At 46.9% G+C, this 20,681-nt stretch overlaps 1 protein-coding gene across 4 annotated transcripts in view; it reads right to left on the bottom strand.

The window, feature by feature from the left end:
- The window catches only part of LDLRAD4 (low density lipoprotein receptor class A domain containing 4), a 345,350-nt gene that overhangs the window by 4,961 nt on the left and 319,708 nt on the right, over positions 1-20,681 (bottom strand). For all 4 annotated transcript variants that reach the window (XM_075314594.1, XM_075314597.1, XM_075314596.1 and 1 more), the window contains one exon: positions 2,552-2,605. In XM_075314594.1, the coding sequence (XP_075170709.1) occupies positions 2,552-2,605 (54 nt within the window). The remainder of the gene's footprint in view (positions 1-2,551; positions 2,606-20,681) is intronic.

Below are 20,681 nucleotides of genomic sequence, written 5' to 3'. Positions count from 1 at the left end.
TCCTCTTGATTACATTCCAGAGGAATGGGGTTCAGGTCTGGAGATTGGGCTGGCCATGACAGTGTTTTGATGTTGTGGTCCTTCATCCAAACTGATTGACCTAGCTGTGTGGCATGGCGCATTATCCTGCTGGAAAAAAAAAGTATTCAGAGTTGGGGGACATTGCTTGAGCAGAAGGAAGCAACCGTTTTTCCAGGATAAACTTGTATGCGGCTTGATTCATACATCATTTGCAAAGATGTTTGTTGAATTTTGTTTACCCAATTTTCAGCTTTGCCCAACACCTGGTCATCTAATGGTTAGACGGAGACCTGGAGAGGCGTACGAGCCACAGTGTTTTGTACCCAGTGTGAAATTTGGTGGAGGATCGGTGATGATCTGGGGATGCTTCAGCAAGACTGGAATTGGGCAAGTTAATCTTTGCGAAGGACGTATGAATCAAGCTGCACACAAGGTTATTCTGGAAAAAAACAGTTGCTTTCATTTACAGTGACAAAAAAATTACAAGCTGAGGATTTAACTCCTGGCATTTCCATAAAGGCGTGGAAGAACTTGCTGTTTTGCCTGTCCCAAAGCGTAGGTTTAATCGCAGATTGAATTGCTGCTTCAATGAAACAGAGACCACTGTCACAAGAATTTTATTTTCTAATAGCAGTGTATGTGGACCCAAGTCATCATATATTGCTGGATGATCAACCGCTTACCAAAAAGGAAAAGACGCTCTAAGGCTATGTGACCACGTTGCTTTCTGTCCCTGCAGAAATTTCTGCAGCGATTTGAACAGCACATGTGCGCTTCAAATCGCTGCAGAAACACTGCGTACTGAAAAGCCGATTTCATGTGCTCTGGATGCAGCCCCTCCCATAGACAGAGCGGGGGCTGCATCCAAAGCGCACAAAAGAAGCGACATGTTGCTTTTTAGAACAGCAATTTGGCAGCATGCAAATCGCTGTGCTCTAAAACGCAACGTGCGCATGGATAATGCACAATCTTCATAGATTGTGCTGGGGACGCAGGACGCATGCAGTTATGCTGCGGTGCAGAACGCAGCGTAACTGCATGCAATACGCACACGTGGGCACAGAGCCTGAGTTAGCAATAAGGATGATTGGGCTACAGATTGCCAAGAGCAAAAAGGACTTTGATCCTGTGAGTCCTTCTGCTGCCATATCTTCAACCTCATCAGATGGAGTTTAATTTTGAAAAGTATTTGGATGACACGGAGCAGCAAAGCGTTGCCGCAGGGAAAAAGATTTCACTCCTACAGCAAACAGATTGACCATATTTCAGCAAAATGTTTCACTTGCTCTGAAAGTAGTAGAAGAGTTCAACCGTTCATCAAAACGGACTGTGCATGAGGCAATTCCTTTATATGTTGCCAGTGTGGTCACGGCTTTGCCATCAACCCAACTTAGTTTAGAGAGGTTGTTCTCTAAACTTAAAATAATTAGGTCAGATTTGAGGTCATCTATGAAGGAGTATCTGATGGACACTATACCATTTCTTATAAATTCAGAGACTGCACAAATGTTATTCTGTTCATTTTTGTTGAAAACTGTTCAATCCCCACTTACTGCATAGTGTATTGCATATTTACAATTTAAAGGTTTTTTTGTGTGTTCTAATCTTGTATTCCAAAACATTTTATGTTCTATCTAAACAGCTTGATTATTGTATCATTATAATGATTAAAAGCCTGAAGTTACCATTCAACTACGGTAAATTTATCACAAACATGAGTAATGTAGAAATTGAGGAGTCGTAGGTATGGCTTAACGACTCCACAGCTCTGGTGTGTACCACTGTGAGCAGCCTGCAATACAGAACTGTGCTAGCATGTCCTGTAGAGCTTCCGAACTAGTTTCCCATCAAGCACATCTGGAATGTCATGCGTTAGCCATTGCAAGCGGGCACACAATTCATATGCTGTACTGCTGGCAGCTCTAAGTCCATTTAACGTGGAAGAACATTCCTCCAACAACCAATAAATATCCTCGTTGATAGCAGCCAAGTTGAGTGCATTGCTGAGTGTGGTGGAGCTCATACTTGATACTAAATTAATCAAGATATTCTGCAAATACTGAAATAAAAATTTTCCAGATCAGTATGGTCTATCCATTATGTGATCTACATAAATTCATGCCTTTTTCATCTTTGAGTTGTCATTTCAATGTTGTGTAAAAAGACTGGTGTCACACACTGGAATGATCAGAAGGGGGTATTTGTGAGCTATTGTACAGGGTGCGCTCCGACAGCTCAGCTGCTAATCTTTACAATCCACATTGTATTTCCAAGGCTATTACATTCAATAGCGGGGCAAGATAATCAGGTATTAAGATCTGTATAGATGGTCATCATTTATCAACAGCATTCAGTCCCAGACATTTTGTACCTTAGCTTTCAGCAACTTTCTCTGGTGTACGAATTGTGTTATAAAACAATTCACTTATCACAAGTAGCATATAGTTTGGGTTATAATATTTAATTGTATATACCCCACCTTTGTGTTATTTATACAGCACATCAGATTAAATAAAAGAAGATGTCATACCTCGGACGCGCCTTGTCGTGACACCAAGTTATCTGTAGGCCACAAACACCTTTCCTATGGGAGAACAGATCAAAAACGAAAAATCAGTATGAATCAAGCAGCAAATGTGGAGTTTAATCTTTAGATGGCAGCAACTAAATAGCAAGAGGGGTATAAAACGGCAATTGTGGTAAAACATTGACAAATACAACCATGCGATTATAGCCATCACCTTTTTATACTTACAGTATTTTTATTCCATTCACTCAGCATTTACATAAATGTCCCCAGGCCCGGACGGGGTGGGGGTGGGGGGGCGGAAGGAACTTCACTTGTCTAGACAGGCCATCAGCCAAATAATCCCATGTAAACCTTATAAAGTACAATCAAGTGTAAAGTAAATTCAGTTCTTCAGGATTGAGCGTCTCTTGCTGGCTCAAGGGCGTGACCGTGGTATAAGAACACTGTTCACCAAATCTCCCCTACCGTTGCAGTTTTCTTGCCCGTGGGTCTGAAGAGTGGGAGTCTGGTACATGGGTGAGTGACTTGAACAGGTTTAGTCTACAGCACTTGATGCATAAATGTCTGCCAAACATTTAGGATCTCATGAGTATTACATTATGTAATCAATATATGTAGAGCATACCAGCCACCAGTAGATGGCACCACTGATATATACATTTTTACTATTAAACTTTTGAGCCTTTGTTTTTACAGAACAGTCAGTTCCAGGACAGACAGCGATGTCCAGATCAGGAACAAGCAACCGTGCACCTCCACAACTACCTGTCATTTCATCACTTCAGATTTCCTCTGGATTAAAGCAGCTCTGTTCTTGATGGCAAACATTGGTGAAAAGAAGGGAATTTTGTTTACTTACCGTAAATTCCTTTTCTTCTAGCTCCTATTGGGAGACCCAGACAATTGGGTGTATAGCTACTGCCTCCGGAGGCCACACAAAGTATTACACTTTAAAAAGTGTAACCCCTCCCCTCTGCCTATACACCCTCCCGTGCATCACGGGCCCATCAGTTTTGGTGCCAAAGCAGGAAGGAGGAAACTTATAAATTGGTCTAAGGTAAATTCAATCCGAAGGATGTTCGGAGAACTGAAACCATGAACCAAAAGAACCCTTCAACATGAACAACATGTGTACACAAGGAACAACAGCCCGAAGGGAACAGGGGCGGGTGCTGGGTCTCCCAATAGGAGCTAGAAGAAAAGGAATTTACGGTAAGTAAACAAAATTCCCTTCTTCTTTGTCGCTCCATTGGGAGACCCAGACAACTGGGATGTCCAAAAGCAGTCCCTGGGTGGGTAAAAGAATACCTCGATAAAAAGCCGAGAAAAAAAAAAACAAAAAAAAACAAAAACCGCCCTCTCTTACAGGTGAGCAACCGCCTCCTGAAGGACTCTCCTACCTAGGCTGGCATCTGCCGCCGCATAGGCAGGAACCTGATAGTGTTTCGTGAAAGTGTGCAGACTCGCCCAGGTAGTGCTGACACACCTGCTGAGCCATAGCCTGGTGACGCAATGCCCAGGATGCCCCTACGGCTCTGGTAGAATGGGCTTTCAGCCCTAAAGGACTCTGAAGCCCCGAAGACGGTAGACTTCAGGAATCCGTTCCTTGATCCACCGAGCCAAGGTTGACTTGGAAGCCTGCGACCCCTTACGCTGGCTAGCGACAAGGACAAGGAGCGCATCAGAACGGCGCAGGGGCGCAGTGTGCGAAATGTAGAGCCGGAGTGCTCTCACAAAATCTAAGAAGTGCAAATCCTTTTCACACTGGTGAACTGGATGAGCCAAAAGAAGGTAAGGAGATATCCTGATTGAGAAGAAAAAAGGGGGATACCACCTTAAGTAGGAATTCCGGGACCGGACGCCTGGCCACCTCGTCCTGGCGTAACACCAGGAAAGGGGCTTTGCATGATAGCGCTGCTAGCTCCGACACTCTTCGAAGTGATGCGCCTGCCACTAGGAAGACCACCTTCTGCGAAAGGCGTGATAGAGATAACTCCGAGGACGCTAAGAGCCAGGCCACAATGGCCACGCAGAGAGGTTGAAGGCCGCAGACTTCAGATGGAAAATGGCCCTTGAGACAGCAAGTCTGGCCGTTCCGGGAATGCCCACGGTCGACCCACCGTAAGGTGCCACAGATCAAGGTATCACGACCTCCTCGGCCAGTGTAGAGCAACGAGGATGGCGCGGCGGCAGTCTGACCCGATTTTGAATGACACTCTGGGCAGCAATGCCAGAAGGGGAAATACATAAGGCAGTCGAAATTGCGACCAGTTCTGAACTGATGCGTCCGCCGCCAGCTCTCTGTGCTGGTGGTTGATGTACGCGACCGCCGTGGCGACGTCCGACTGTATCCGGATCTGCCTGTCGTCCAGCCACCGCTGGAACGCCTGTAGGGCAAGCTACACTGCCCTTAATTCCAGAACATTGATCTGAAGGGAGGACTCTGTCGGAGTCCAGGTTCCCTGAGCCCTGTGGTGGAGGAAGACCGCTGTCCACCCTGACACTCTCGTCCGCCCAGGATGGGAGCAGGAAGGATTTTTCTTTCGACAAGAAGTTAAGAAGCAACCACTGAAGAGAGGTTTTGGCTGCCAGAGAAAGAGAGACGTTCCTGTCTAGGGACGTCGACCTCCTGTCCCATTTGCGGAGAATGTGCCATTGGAGTGGACGCAGATGAATACTGCGCAAAGGGAACTGCCTCCATTGCTGCCACCATCTTCCCTAGGAAGCGCGTGGGGCGCCTCAAGGGGTGTGACTGAGCCCGAAGGAGAGAGTGCACCCCTGTCTGCAGCGAACGCCGTTTGTCCAGCGGAAGCTTCACTATCTCTGAGAGAGAATGAAACTCCATCAAGAGGTAAGTCAGTGATTGGGTCGGTGTCAATTTTTACTTTGGGAAATTGATGATCCACCCTAACCTCTGGAGAGTCGCCAGAGCAATGTTCGGACCGTGTTGACATGCCACCCGAGAGGGTGTCTTGACTTAGGAGATCGTCTAAGACAGGGATTACCGAGTGTCCCTGAGAGTGTAGGCCCGCCACCACTGATGCCATGACCTTGGTGAAGCCCCGTGGGGCTGTCGCCAGGCCGAAAGGCAGAGCCACGAGCTGAAAGTGTTCGTCCCGGATGGCGAAACACAAGGCGCGTTGATGCTCTGGTGCAATCGGAACATGGAGATAAGCATCCCTGATGTCGATTGATGCTAGGAAGTCTCCTTGGGATCGAGACGATGACAGAGCGGAGAGATTTCATCCGAAAAAGTCTGGTTCTCACGTGTCTGTTCAGGAGAATGAGGCCCAGAACTGAACGGAATGATCCGTCCTTTTTTGGTACCCCGAACAAGTTGGAGTAAAGCCGCGACCACGTTCTTGAAGCGGAACGGGGATCACAACTCCATCTGCCGTCAGAGTACACCGGCTGAAAAAAATGCATCGGGGGGCGGAGATGTTCTGAAGAAACGAGTCGGAGGACGAGAGCTGATCTCTATCCTGTAACCGTGAGACAGAATGACTCTCACCCATCGGTTTTGGACATGTGCCCACCAGGCGTCGCAAAAGCGGGAGAGCCTGCCACCGACCGAGGACGCGGTCTTGGTGAGGCCGAAGTCATGAGGAAGCCGCCTTGGAGGCGGTTCCTCCGGCGGTCTTTGTAAGACGTGACTTAGACCGTCATGCAGAAGAGGTACTCTGGCCCTCCTCTGACCTGTTCGACATGGAGGAACGGAACTTGGCTGAGGACCGAAAGCTCGATTGTATTTTTCGTTGCCAAGGACTGTTTGGTTTGGACTGGGGTAAGGACGAGTCCTTTCCCTTGGACTGTTTAATAATTTCATCCAATTGCCCGTCAAACAAACGGTCGCCAGAAAATGGCAAACCGGTTAAGCACTTCTTGGAAGCAGAGTCTGCCTTCCATTCACGTAGCCACATGGCCCTGCGGGCTGCCACCGAATTGGTGGATGCTACCGCTGTACGGTTCGCAGAGTCCAGGAACGGCGTTCATGGCGTAGGACGAAAAAAACCTACGCTTGAGAAGCCAAGGACACAACCTGCGGGGCAGAGGTACGTGCGACCGCATTAATCTCAGCCAGCGAAGCTGAGATAGCTTGGAGTGCCCTCACGGCTGTGAAGGCCGGAGCAAAAGATGCGCCTATGGCTTCATAGATGGATCTCATCATAAGCTTTATTTGCCTGTCAGTGGCATCCATGAGAGATGAACCATCTGCCACTAATACTACGGATCTAGCCGCCAGTCTGGAGACTGGAGGATCCACCTTGTGACACTGAGCCCAACCCTTAACTACGTCAGGGGGGAAAAGGGTAACTTGTGTCATTAAGGCGCTTAGTAAAGCGCTTGTCCGGAAAGTTCTGTGCTTCTGGACAGCATCTCTGAAGTTAGAGTGATCGAAAAACGCACTCCGTGTACGTTTGGGAAACCTAAACTGGTGTTTCTCCCGCTGTGAAGTCGACTCCTCCATAGGAGAAAATGGGGGAGAGAGGTCTAGCACCTGGTTGATGGACGCTATAAGGACATTTACTATGGCGTCCCCTTCAGGTGTATCCAAATTGAGAGCAACGTCAGGGTCAGAGCCCTGAGCTGCGACCTCCGCTTCATTCTCCCGAGAGTCCTCAAGCTGAGACCCCGAACAGCGTGATGAAGTCGTGGAAGGTTCCCAGCGAGCCCGCTTAGCCTGTCTGAGGCCGCGGTCCGTGTCGGAGTTCTCACCGTGGGATCTGGGTGTTACCCCAGGAGCCCCTTGTTGTACCGACCCAGAGGGGCCTGGGAGCGATGAACTCACAGCGCCCTGGCCCTGTGTTACCGGTCTGGACTGCACAGCTTCCAGTATCTTAGCAGCCCCTCTGTCCATAGACTGGGCCATGGAATGTGAAAGCGACTCAGAGAGTTGCTCAGTCAAACGTGCAAACTCTGTCCCTGCCATCTGTGCAGTGGAAACCGGTGGTACCACCTGAGCCGAGGGTCCCACCAGTGCCGGAGGCTCCGGCTGAGTGAGTGCCCCAGGGGCCAAGCATTGTACACAATGATAGGTGGAACCTGCCGGCAATATAGCCGCACAAAAGGTACAGGTTGCAAGAAAGCCTGTGCCTTGGCACCCTTACTGTTTGCGGACGACCCTCTTCGAGTAATCAGTGAGGGTATTAGCCAAAAGCAAATAGTGCTGTCGAACAGTGAAATCATATACCATATAAATATATATATATATATACACACTTCGGCACCCAAGGGGGGCCAGCACCTGATTGGGAAACTGGTGCCCCACAGTGCTCAGTGAGGGGGTAGGAGGATACCAAGTATGCTCCAGCCCTCACTGCCGACGTCAGTCGGCCGTCCCGTCGTTACCCCTGACTGGCAGGCCCGGGAACGGGAGTATATGGTACTAGGCCGCAAGAGCCGGGACTAAAGTTAAAAACGCGGCCGGCAAACAGGCGCGGTAGTCCCGGTCTCACAAAGCACACAGCAACCGCTGCGACGTTTGTAACCCAGGTGCTGCATGCAGCGTCCCAAGGGGGACACAGAGTACCTTATGGATGCAGGGCTCTGTCAATGATGATGTCCAGTCTCCTGTCCGTCAGAATCCCCCAGGGGCTGCGGATGGAGCCCGGTCCCAGTGCATGGCGACCGGTTAGGAACCCCCTCTCCCAGAGCTGCAGAGCACATTCTGAGATCCTCCACCGGCAGAATCATACTGAGACCCATATAACAATGGCTGCCGGCGTTCCGAGGGGAGGAGGGAGCCGTGGGCGGAACCACAAAAGTGCGAGAATCTTGCCCCATAGTGATCAGTGAGGGGGGAGGAGGACAGCGAAGTGTGCTCCAGCCCTCACTGTCGGCGTCCTACCGACCGTCCCGCCCTTCCCCCTGACTGGCAGGCCCAGGGGCGGGAGTTTAATACACTAGGCCGCAAAAGCCGGGGACTAAAGTACAAACCGCGGCCGGCAAACAGGCACGGTCGGCGCGGTAGTCCCGGTCAAAAAACCACACCGCAGTCGCTGCAGCGTCTGAAGGCCAAGGTGCTTCATGCACCGTCCCAAAGGGGACACAGAGTACCTATAGATGCAGGGCCATGTCCCTGACGATACTCAGTCTCCTGTCCAGCAGATTCCCCCCGGGGCTGCGGAGGGAGCCCGGTCCCAGTGCCTGGATGACCGGTTAGGATCCCCCTTCACCCAGAGCCCCTAAGGGATGGGGAAGGAAAACGGCATGTGGGCTCCAGCCTCTGTACCCGCAATGGGTACCTCAACCTTAACAGCACCGCCGACTCAGTGGGGTGAGAAGGGAGCATGCCGGGGGCCCTGTGGGGGGCCCTCTTTTCTTCCATCCGATACAATCAGCAGCTGCTGCTGACTAACATGTGGAGCTTGTGTGCATGTGTGCCTCCTTCAACACAAAGCATAAAACTGATGGGCCCGTGATGCACAGGAGGGTGTATAGGCAGAGGGGAGGGGTTACACTTTTTAAAGTGTAATACTTTGTGTGGCCTCCGGAGGCAGTAGCTATACACCCAATTGTCTGGGTCTCCCAATGGAGCGACAAAGAAAGAACAAACATCAGAGGGCACTGATGTTACATGTAATGTGCTAGAAATTCATAAATAACATCCATATACACATGATGTGCAGTTATGGTGGTAGTAGTGTAGCCTTGCAGTCCTGTGGTCTTCAATTTCATCACCAGATGACACCTGTCTAGAGTTTTTGTGGCTTGTTAGTTGGGGGAACCTAGCACCAGCTATGGAGCCTGCAGCTTACCAGGAATGTCGATGACTGCAGACCAACCAACTCAATTTTTCTAATAGTGATTGAGAAGGACGCCATCTTAATAGCAGCGTCTCTAAGTGAGGCTAGTCTTACAAAGAGCACCTGGAGAGTTGGTGCCAGAGAGATCGTTGTCCTGATCGGTGTGGGGAGAAACTACCATAGACTTGCCTCTTGGCCTAATCAACTTGTCCCCCCAAGCTCGGTCCTGCACCTTGTCCCTGCATTATTTCTGAGTAAAGTATAACTGCAATAATAGTTTAGACAGTATGAGTCATGTGATAAATTCCCATTAAGGTGACCTGCTAAATGTGGAGTGTAACTGCTCAAATTAGCCTTCTACAGTAAAAAGACATTGTCTCCACACAAACAGATGTCTGTAGATGGACCTCTTGCTTGGCTGATATCCCGTGTCAGGTTAGGCTCCTTTAATGGTCAGATATGGACTAATATGGAGATGCTGTAAAAACATGGCACTTGAGAAGTTTTTTTTCCTCCAGACAGCCATTCTGTGTAAGAGAGCAAATTCAGCAGTGCACACAAGCAGCAAAGCTAGCCATGACTACAGGATCCAGAAATTGTATATTGCACTAGTACAGTCTTTGGTTATAGTAATGAGCAAGCACTACCATGCTCAAGTGCTCGGTACTTGTAACAAGCATTTAGATGCTCAGACAGGCTCATCTCAAGTACTGAGTAGAATGGAAGTCAATAGCAAACTCAAGCAATTTTCAGGAAGATCTTCCGGAAAATAATGCTCAAGTTTCCCATTGACCTTCATTGCACTTTGTACTGGTGTCGCACCCATCCGAGCATCCAACCTGCTCATTTTCAACATTGAATGCTAGTGCTCGTGAATGCTAGTGCTCGCTCATCACTACATACAGTTGTGCCCAAATGTTTACATACCCCGGCAGATGTTTTGCTTTCTTGGCCTTTTTTCAGAGACTATAAATGATAATCTTTTTTCCACACTCATGGTTAGCGGTTGGGTGAAGCCATTTACTGTAAAACTGTGTTTTTCTCTTTTTAAAATCATAATGACAACCTAAAACATTCAAATGACCATGATCAAAGGTTCACATACCCTGGTGATATGTCCTGATAACATGCACAGACGTTGACACAAATGGGTTTGAAATGCTAATAAAAGGTAACATCTTCACCTGTGACCTGTTTGCTTGTAATCAGTGTGTGTGCATAGAAGCTGAGTGAGTTTCTGGGATCCAGACAGACTCTTGCATCTTTCATCCCGACACTGACGTTTCTGGATTGTGAGTCATGGGGAAAGCAAAAGAATGGTCAACGGATCTAAGGGAAAATATAGTTGAACCGTATAAAACAGGAAAGGGATACAAAAAGATATCCAAGGAATTGATAATGCCAGTCAGCAGTGTTCAAACTGATTAACAAATGGAAAATCAGGGGCTCTGTAAAAACCAAACCACGATCAGGTAGACCAACAAAAATGTTGTCCACATTTGCCAGGAAAATTGATCGGGATGCAAAGAAAAGCCCACAAACATCAGCTGAAATTCAGGACTCAAAAACTAGTGGTATGGCTGTTTCAAGATGCACAATAAGGAAGCACTTGAAGAAAAATGGGCTGCATGGTCAAAGTCACCAATAAAGAAGAAGAAAACCAATACTGCACAAATGCCACAAAGTAGCTCGCCTACAATATGCCAAATAGCACAGAGACAAGCCTCCAAACTTCTGAAACAAGGTAATTTGGAGAGATGAGACCAAAATCAAACTTTTTGGACACAACCATATACGTTATGTTTGGGGAGGTGTCAAGGCCTATGATGAAAGGAACATAATTCCTACTGTAAAGCACGGAGGTGGATCACTGATGATGTGGGCATGTGTGAGCTACAAAGGCACAGAAAATTAGTCAAAGTTGAAGGAAAGATGAATGCAGCATGTTAAATACTGGAGGCAAATTTGCACTCATCAACCCGGAAGCTGCTCATGTGATGTACTTGGACGTTCCAACATGACAAACGATCCAAACCACAAGGCCAAGTCGACTTGTCATTAGCTACATCAGATCAAAGTGAAGGTTCTGGAATGGCCATCTCAGTCTCCTGACCTTAATATCATTGAGCCACTCTGGGGAGAACTAAAGTGTGTATAGAAGAAAAGCCAGGAATTTACAGGAACTGGAGGTTTTTTGCCAAGAAGAATGGGCAGCTTTACCATCTGAGAAAATAAATAGCCTCATCCACAACTACCACAAATGACTTAAAAAAGTCATTGATGTTAGAGGGGACAATACACTGTATTAAGAACTGGGGTATGAACTTTTGATCAGGGTCATTTGGATGTTTTTGGTTGTCATTATGATTTAAAAAGAAAAAACACAGTTTGACAATAAATGGCTTCACCCAACCACTAACCATGAATAGAAAATAGATTGAGTTATTCATATTCTGTGAAAAAAGGCCAACAAAACAAAAAACTGCTGGGGTATGTAAACTTTTAAGCACAACTGTAGGTACTGTCCACATACCGTGTTTCCCCGAAAATAATACGTCCCCCGAAAAAAGACATAGCAGGAGTTTTCAGGGATGCTTTAATATAAGACATCCCCTGAAAATAAGACATAGCTGTGGTCATTAATGAAGTGTCATGCAGCGGTGAAAAAGTTAAAAGACACCGCAGGACACTTCATTATAGACAGCGGAGACCCACTAAAGAAAGAAGAGAGGAGACGCCCCGATCATACTCACCAGACGCCGACCGGGAGCAGGCGAGCGCATCATGGTCCTGCAGCGGAACACGAACACACACACACACACACACACACACACACACACACACACTACAGATCGCATACACACTCACCCCATCCAGTGATATTGCTTGCTTCTCGGCGGCGATATTGTGCTGTGATCTTCCAGGACCTTGATCACATGGCCAGAAGCATGTGACCTCTCCAGATGTTGTGAGTGTGCGCGCGCCCGATTGTAGTGGTACGTGCGATATCGTGAGTGTGTGTGAGTGTATGCGATCGGATGTGAGAGTGTCGGCAGGAGGACAGCGTGCAGCACAGCTGCTGGGAGCGCTCACAGGAGAGCACAGGGAGGAATGATTTGAAAGGGGTGTGTGTGTGTGTATGCTGTCTGATGTGAGTGTCGGCCAGACGCAGGAGAGCACAGCTACTGGGAGATTACCGGGAGCAATGATTTGAAAGGGGTGTGTGTCTAAATGAGTGTATGCTATCTGATATGTGTGTGTGTGTGTGTTTGTGTGATCTGAAGTATGTGTTGGCCAGACGCAGGGGAGGCGTGCAGCATACCTGCTGGGAGATCACAGGAAGATCTGGGAGCCATACAGATGCATGGGGCTGGTAAGTATGATGATCCTGGGAAGGGGGGGGGGGGTAAACTTACCCTAACCATGACTCCTCAAGAATAAGACACCCCCTGAAAATAAGACATAGTGCTTTTTTCAGGGCAAAAAAAAATATAAGACAGTGTCTTATTTTTGGGGAAACAGGGTAGTTTTGGTATGGAATTTTCATGAGCTTTTAACCAAGAGTGGATAACTCAAGTTAATCACGTTGCAGTCATAGGCCTGAATGCACATGTTAAAAGAAAACATGAATAAGTATGTATAGTCATCGGCCTGGAGAAGCTGAAGGTAACTACCGTAGATTACGTGGCATGACACGGTAAATCTGAACACAATACAGATGAAGTGGCAAAGCGCAAGACGAGTAGTTCATGTGTGAAAATCAAACAGAGTGCCTGAATTAGAACACTGCTATCATGGAGAGTTGATATATTCAGGGAAGTGGTCACCCTAAAATAAATTTTAATGATCTATATTTTTTAGCCTTTGAGAGTCATACCATCGCTCTACATCTTCGTACAATACCTGAAATAAACAACTCGCATGCTAATGGAGAGGGCTTGGGTGCACGGCCATGTAATTTTGCATGCTAAAGGCCTTCCACCTTTTCTCATTGATGGCATTCCCTTCCCAGAGTGCGCATGCATGGTGACTAAAGACAGTGCCTAAATCCTACAGTCTCTAGTGTCAGTACTAGCGGGCTTAGTGTGGGCAAATATGATCTTCTTGGCTCCTTTCTGCGGACGCCTCTCACTACACAAAGATGTCTTCATGTAGTGAGCAGCATCCACAGACGAGCATGTGCCCAACCACACTGTGTACGAGATGGTACTGACACTGCACAGCAGGGCTCAGGCAGTGTCCGTTCTCATGCATACTCATGATACATTCAGACACTGCATTGCTCCTGGAAGCTAGCAATGTCAATCAGAAGCGGGGCTTTTCACATGCAAGTGTACAGAACTCTTAGCCATGCCAAGGCTGCATTAAAGCCCCCTCATATCCATGAGAATATAAGTCAATTTTCAAAGACACCGGCAGTAAGGTGAAGTGCTAGTATGTTTGTTTTTTTGTTATTATATGGGCCAAGTCCCCCATAACACACTATAAATACACTACTCAAACGTTAATGGATATGTGGCTTTCAAGTGAAATTATGGAAAACTTAAAATCACTGTAGCGTGAACATTTTATCATGAAAGTAGGGTATCCAAGTAGAAGCCTGCATTGGTAATTTCATAATCAAACAAGTTAAACAAAAGCCAGTAGTGGTGGGTATACCAAAACTGTCAATGTCTCAACTTGTCATTTGGCTTTGAGCATCAATTACAGCTTGACAACAACATCTCCTGCTGTTCACAAGTGTAACTATTGTCTGCTCAGGCCGGCATCCCACTCTTCTTGAAGGGCAGCCCTCAGGTCATTGGAGTTGTGGGGTACAGAGATATGAGCCTCTACATGGAGACTCAGCTGATCCCATAGGTTTTCTATGGATTTCAGGTCTGGAGAACGTGCAGGCCACTCCATTTCAGGTACTCCAATCTCTAGGAGCTGTTCCCTAATGGTGAAACCTCGATGAAGTGGAGCATTGTTTAATATTAAATTAGGCCTGTGTTTATGCAGAAGCACAATGACTGGATTAATGAGGCTATTTAAGTGGTAGGGGCTTTTTACTGTGCCATTTAAAGTGTAGGGAAGGTTATGTATTGACGAGACAGTTGCACACACTAACACCGCCACCAAAGGCGGTGACAACAATGGCTGATGCATAGTGCTTTCCTTGACGTCTTCCACATAGTTGGAGGCCATAATTTCTGCTCATCGTGAACAGCACCGAGACCCCACTAGTCCCTCATCCAGCATGACTAGGACACCTGTGCCTGTAGTGTTATCAAGTGTACCCTTGCAGATAGTCTAGCACACAAACCATGTGAAAAGGTTAGGAGTGCATTTAAGGATCATCCTGAAATTTCATCCAAAGCCAAATTTCCCTAACTTTTTATAAAGTTTAATAATGATTGTGGAAGTGACTGACTCCCTTCAAAAAGATGGATTCACAAGTATTTAATTACAATGTCTGCTAAAGAGGTTGTGACAAGGATTTATCTGTGTGAATGTGTACAGTACATACTCAATTTCCCTGCACCACCTCCACAGAGGAAACAATGAATTACACTGTGCTCAATCATTATTAGGCTACATTCACACGACCGTCCCGTTTTTGCGGTCCGCAAAAAACAGTCCCGTTTTTGCACGGATGCATTTGTGTGGTATACGTTCCGTATACATGCCGTGTGTCATCTGTGTGCGTTCCAATTTTTTTGCGGACCGCAAAAACCGAAAGAAGCTAGATAAATTGATGGATAGATATTGATGGATAGAGGGATGGATGTATGAATTAATGAATAGTGAGATAGAGGGATAGCTAGAGGGATAGATAATATACTGTATGTCTTTCACATCTGTTAAGTCCCACTCCCCAGCATTTTGTAATCTTGCACCCTTTAGTGCCTTTCATGTAGCACTAAAGGGTGCTTAGCCTTATATTTGATTTTTTTGATATTTAGACAAAAAATAAATAATTAAAAAAAACGACGTGGGGTCTCCCCTATCTTTTGTAGCCAGCTCTGGTAAAGCAAACTGCTGCGACCTGCAGACCACAGCTGGCAGCTACACCTTGGCTGGTAATCCAAAACCGAGCGCATCCCACGTGGTTTTTAAATTAAATAATTTAAAACAAAAAACGTGGGGGGCCCCCCCCAAATTGGATCACCAGCGAATGTAAAGCGGACAGCCTGGGCAGGTATTCTCAGACTATGGAGGTCTGCGGTTCTTGGACCCTCCCCTGCCTAAAAATAGTAGTCCGCAGCCGCTCCAGAAGTGGCGCATGCATTAGATGCGCCAATCCTGGTGCTTTGCCCCAGCTCATCCTGATGCCATGGTGCAGTGGAAAACTGGGTAATATATGGGGTTGATACCAGCTGTGTAATATCATCTGGCATCAAGCCCTGGGGTTAGTGATGTCACGGCATCTATCAGATACCCAACATGACAAACCCAGTCAGTAATAAAAAAAAAAAAAAAAGAAAGAAAAAAAAAAAAAATTGACGGCAATTTTTATTTTGAAAAAAACAAAAACACAAAAACAAAACACAAAAACAAAAAACAAAAACAAAAAACAACCCAACACATTCCCTCCTTCACCCATTTATTGGAAAGAAAAATCAAATCTGGGTCCGGCATAATCCAATAAGGGGGTCCTACAACGATCAATACTCCCTGTCCCAGTTAATGAATAACAGAATGCTGCCCATTGACTGGGAGAGCAGTGCAGTGACCTGAGCTAACATGAGGTCAGCCCAGGTCACTGCAGGGCACGACCAGCACTGACTCAGGAGGTTAGCTGGTACAATACCTGCGGTGAAAGGAGCGCAGCGGCTTCTGTCAGCGCTGGTCACTGAGATCAATGAGTGCCGCGTTCACAAGCAAAGTGTCGTGGGAGCCCGTGACGTCACCGCTAGTCACAGTCTCGGCCCGCCCGCGAGAGGTGATCCAAGAACGTGACGGACATAGAAGTCAGTGACGAGCGCTGACGTCAGGAGTGCAGCAGACTTAATTACCGCAGGTAATGAACTTCACTAACCTCCTGAGGACAACGTTAATCATCCCCGCGGCTGCTCGCACTGCTGTGCGGGCAAATGCTGACACTGCAGTGAGGGCAGCCACGGGGGTAGCAGAGGGGTCGGGACACAGACTGCAGGGGCACCCGACGGAAGTCACACGGAAGTGCTTCCGTGTGGCTTCCGGGGATTTTGTGGACCCATTGACTTAGAGTCACGGGCAGTTATTACAGAACAGAATAGGACATATTCCATAACAACGAAACGGACTTACAGCCTCCGATCTGTTTTTATTATCGGATGCACACAGAAGTTCTTCCATGTGCCATCTGATACTACACAAAAGACATTGAAAAGATGGTCCTGTCAGTAGGTCCGCAAAATAACAGGAACTGAACAGGACAGAAGGAATGGTCATCTAAATGAGCCCTGAACTGGTCTGTATAGTATGGGACAACACGGGTCCTCAAGAGAAAGACACACTATAGCAGCTCTTTTTGGTTAAGAGAAGAATCTTCAACAGAGGAAGACCCCACACGTAACTGTTAATGTAGGGGAAAATAGTTTTTCTAAACTGGACAACCCTTATCAGTAATGGCATAAAAGCACTAACTTGGGAAACCTCAAAATTAGGCCGGTTTCACACATCCGGCTTTTCGCCGGTTTGCCGGATCCGGCGCTCTCCCGTACAGACAATACAGTACAGTGACAGCGCTGTAACTTCCGGGTCACATGCGCCGGTCACATGACAGCATGTGACCGGCGCTTGTTGCGCTGTCACTGTACTGTAGTCACTGTATGGGAGAGCGCCGGATCCGGCAAACCGGCGAAAAGCCGCATGTGTGAAACCGGCCTTACCCAACAAGCAATTAAAGCAACTTCAAAAGGAGCTTTTCTAAAGATACAGTCACACTAAACAACTTACCAGCGATCCCAACAACGATACAACCGGATAGGGATCGCTGGTAAGTTGCTAGGAGGTTGCTGGTGAGAGGTCACACAGTCAGACGCTTCAGCGATCCCACCAGCAACCTGACCTGGCAGGGATCGCTGGAGCATCGCTACACGGGTTGCTGGTGAGCTGTCACCAGCAACCAGCCCCCAGCCAGCAGTGACGCGTGGAAGCATGCTGCTCTTGGTAACTAAGGTAAATATCAGGTAACCAACCCGATATTTACCTTTGTTACCAGCGCACGCCGCTTAGCGCTGGCTCCCTGCTCTTAGCTACAGTACACATCGGGTTAATTACCCGATGTGTCCTGCAGCTACACGTGCAGAGAGCAGAGAGCAGCGCACACTGAGCGCTGGCTCCCTGCTCTCCTAGCTACAGCACACATCGGGTTAATTACCCGATGTGTACTGCAGCTACACGTGCAGAGAGCAGCGCACACTGAGCGCTGGCTCCCTGCTCTCCTAGCTACAGCACACATCGGGTTAATTACCCGATGTGTACTGCAGCTACACGTCCAGAGAGCAGGAGTCGGCACTGACAGTGTGAGAGCGGCGGAGGCTGGTAACGAAGGTAAATATCGGGTGACCAAGGACAGGGCTTCTTGGTTACCCGATGTTTACCGTGGTTACTAGCGTCCGCAGAAGCTTGCTCCTGCTCGATGCACATTCAGTTGTTGCTGTCTCGCTGTCACACACAGCGATCTGTGCTGCACAGCGGGACAGCAACAACTAAAAAATGGCCCAGGACATTCAGCAACAACCAGAGACCTCACAGCAGGGGCCAGGTTGTTGCTGGATGTCACACACAGCAACATCACTAGCAACATCGCTGCTACGTCACAAAAGTTGTTCCTTAGCAGCGATGTTGCTAGCGATGTTGCTTAGTGTGACGGGGCCTTTAGGCATAAAAGCATCTTATGTGAAACAACTATTTGGGTGCAGTGATGTGTATTCACTATGCATGATTTGTTTTGGACAGACATGCATACATACACAGACATAGCCATCTTCAAAAATAAACAAACAAAACCAACACTCACCATCCCTATATATGCACAATTTGTAGACTTAAGAGTCCTACAATAAGTGGAAAGATGAAATGATAATGCAGACTGCTGTTCCTCTCTACCATAGAAGTGGAACAGAACATGCCAAGAGGGTCTCCAAGCTGCATGAGGTCAAAGCAACGTATTTATCATCATCGACTTATTCTAACAAGCAGTTGCTATGTGAAAACTGGTCTTGAGGCATTGTACACACTGGGCTTGCTAGCAACAAGGTTATTTGTCATGTTCTCAAAAAGATACAACGTGCCAACTTGGAGATGGTGCGTATTCAAGGATAACCACTTGGCAATGCCCTGCTGTGTAGAAGCTGATTAATAGTAGCTGTACCACAATACATGCCTTGTGTTGTCTGTACAAGCCTAAACCGGCGAGACCGATAACCACACACTTCATATCTGCCCAGAAATGTAACCAAAGACATTGCCGTGTCTGGAGTTACAAAGGATTGTATTTTAGGTGTCGATTGTGTTAAATTATAAGTTGTTATAAGTACCTCAAGTCAAAACCATGTTCAGGATGGTTTAGACCACTCGAGAGATGACTAAATTCCATTTAGAGCACATTCTGTTAACGTACGCAGAATTAAAACAACTTTTTAGAACAGAAAGACAAAAAAAACAAAACACCAAAACAGGATCTGCAATATGAACCATTGACATTTCCTCTCATTCCAACTGAGAAAAAAAAATATCTTAAAACCAAAAAGGGACAATCCAAGAATGACCTTTGTGAGCTCTATTAACAGCAATAACTGAGCTGTGACCCTGCACTATCCAGCAATTCATCGCATCCAAAGATACAGCAGTTACATCCCTTCAGTTGCGTTCCCACATGGCACAGAAGATTTTACAGAGAATCTACTGTATTACAGTAGTAGTGATGTGAAGGACTTAAGAAATCTCATGTATATGGTGTATGGGTATATGGGTATATTATGTATATGGTGAAAACCTCTGCAGCATAAGCAGATTGGTAATTTTTGCATTGAATAGTTTCAGATTTGCATGCAATCTACAGCAAAGACGTTTTAAGATTTTAACCCTAGAACGCATACCTGGGGCCTCGCAGGCCTGCCAGGTTACTTGTTTTCTATTTTCTGTAAAATTACTTTAGTTAGATTTTTGAAACTCTAGGTATTCCTCAGGTATATAGTTGTTAGTAATTTCCAGTTCATATATTTTTATGTTATAGGCATTTCGGTATAACAACCTTTTTTGGGACTACCCCATATTCACACACCTGGGGCCTTTTAGGCCTATGTGCAAATAATACGGAATAACTCAAATAAAAATACTCTTCAAAATTTATTTTACAATTGCAAAGTAAGGATGCATTCCCAGTAGCGCTGGGGTCCGCCAGGAGGGGATCCGTAATGGATCTGACCTCCTGGTGACCCCAGCTAAGGCTGGCGGAATCCTGCCATTCCGGCAGCCTTAGCTGGAGTTACCAAGAGGTCAGATCCATTACGGAATCCCGTCCTGGCGGACGCCAGCGCTACTGGGAATGCATCCTTACTTTGCAATTGTAAGATAAATTTTTAAAAAGTATATTTGAGTTATTCCGTATTTGCACACAGGCCTGCGACGCCCCAGGTATGCGTCCGCCAGCCTTAGCTGGGGTCACCAGGAGGTCAGATCCATTACGGAATCCCGTCCTGTCGGACCCCAGCGCTAGTGGGAATGCATGCTTACTTTGCAATAAACTTTGAAAAGTATTTTTTTTTAGTTATTCCATGATAATTGTAAACAGGCCTAAAAGGCCCCAGGTGCGTGAATGTGTAGATTTCTATGGGTATGCGTTCTAGGGTTAAGAGACAAAGCCTAATGATCATAGTTTGACAAATTGTGTATAAATCCATACAACTTGTCTGGCAGCGAGGTAGAGCAGAAACTTAGGCCAGCATGTAGTGAACTGGGCAGTGTGCTGTGAAAGAGTGCAGCAGAAACGCAACCTAACAATTACACCAAAGCGGAATAGATAATGAAGCAATAGATTGGTGGATGTGACTAAAGGCCACTAAGCAACATCGCTAGCAACATCACTGCTGAGGCACCACTTTTGTGACGTAGCAGCGATGTTGCTAGCGATGTTGCTGTGTGTGACATATAGCAACAGCCTGGCCCCTGCTGTGAGGTCGTTGGTTGTTGCTGAATGTCCTGGACCATTTTTTAGTTGTTGCTCGCCCGCTGTGAAGCGCACATCGCTGTGTGTGACAGCGACAGAGCAACAACTGAATGTGCAGTGAGCCAGCTTCTGCGGACGCTGGTAACCAAGGTAAATATTGGTTAACCAAGAACCCCTTTCCTTGGTTATCCGATATTTACCTTAGTTACCAGCATCCGCCGCTCTCACGCTGTCAGTGCCGGCT

Source organism: Anomaloglossus baeobatrachus, chromosome 6 (genome assembly GCF_048569485.1).
Source record: "Anomaloglossus baeobatrachus isolate aAnoBae1 chromosome 6, aAnoBae1.hap1, whole genome shotgun sequence".
Taxonomy (NCBI): Eukaryota; Metazoa; Chordata; class Amphibia; order Anura; family Aromobatidae; genus Anomaloglossus; species Anomaloglossus baeobatrachus.
Note: the sequence above shows the minus strand (reverse complement) of the source record. Positions and strands in the feature narration are given on the sequence as shown.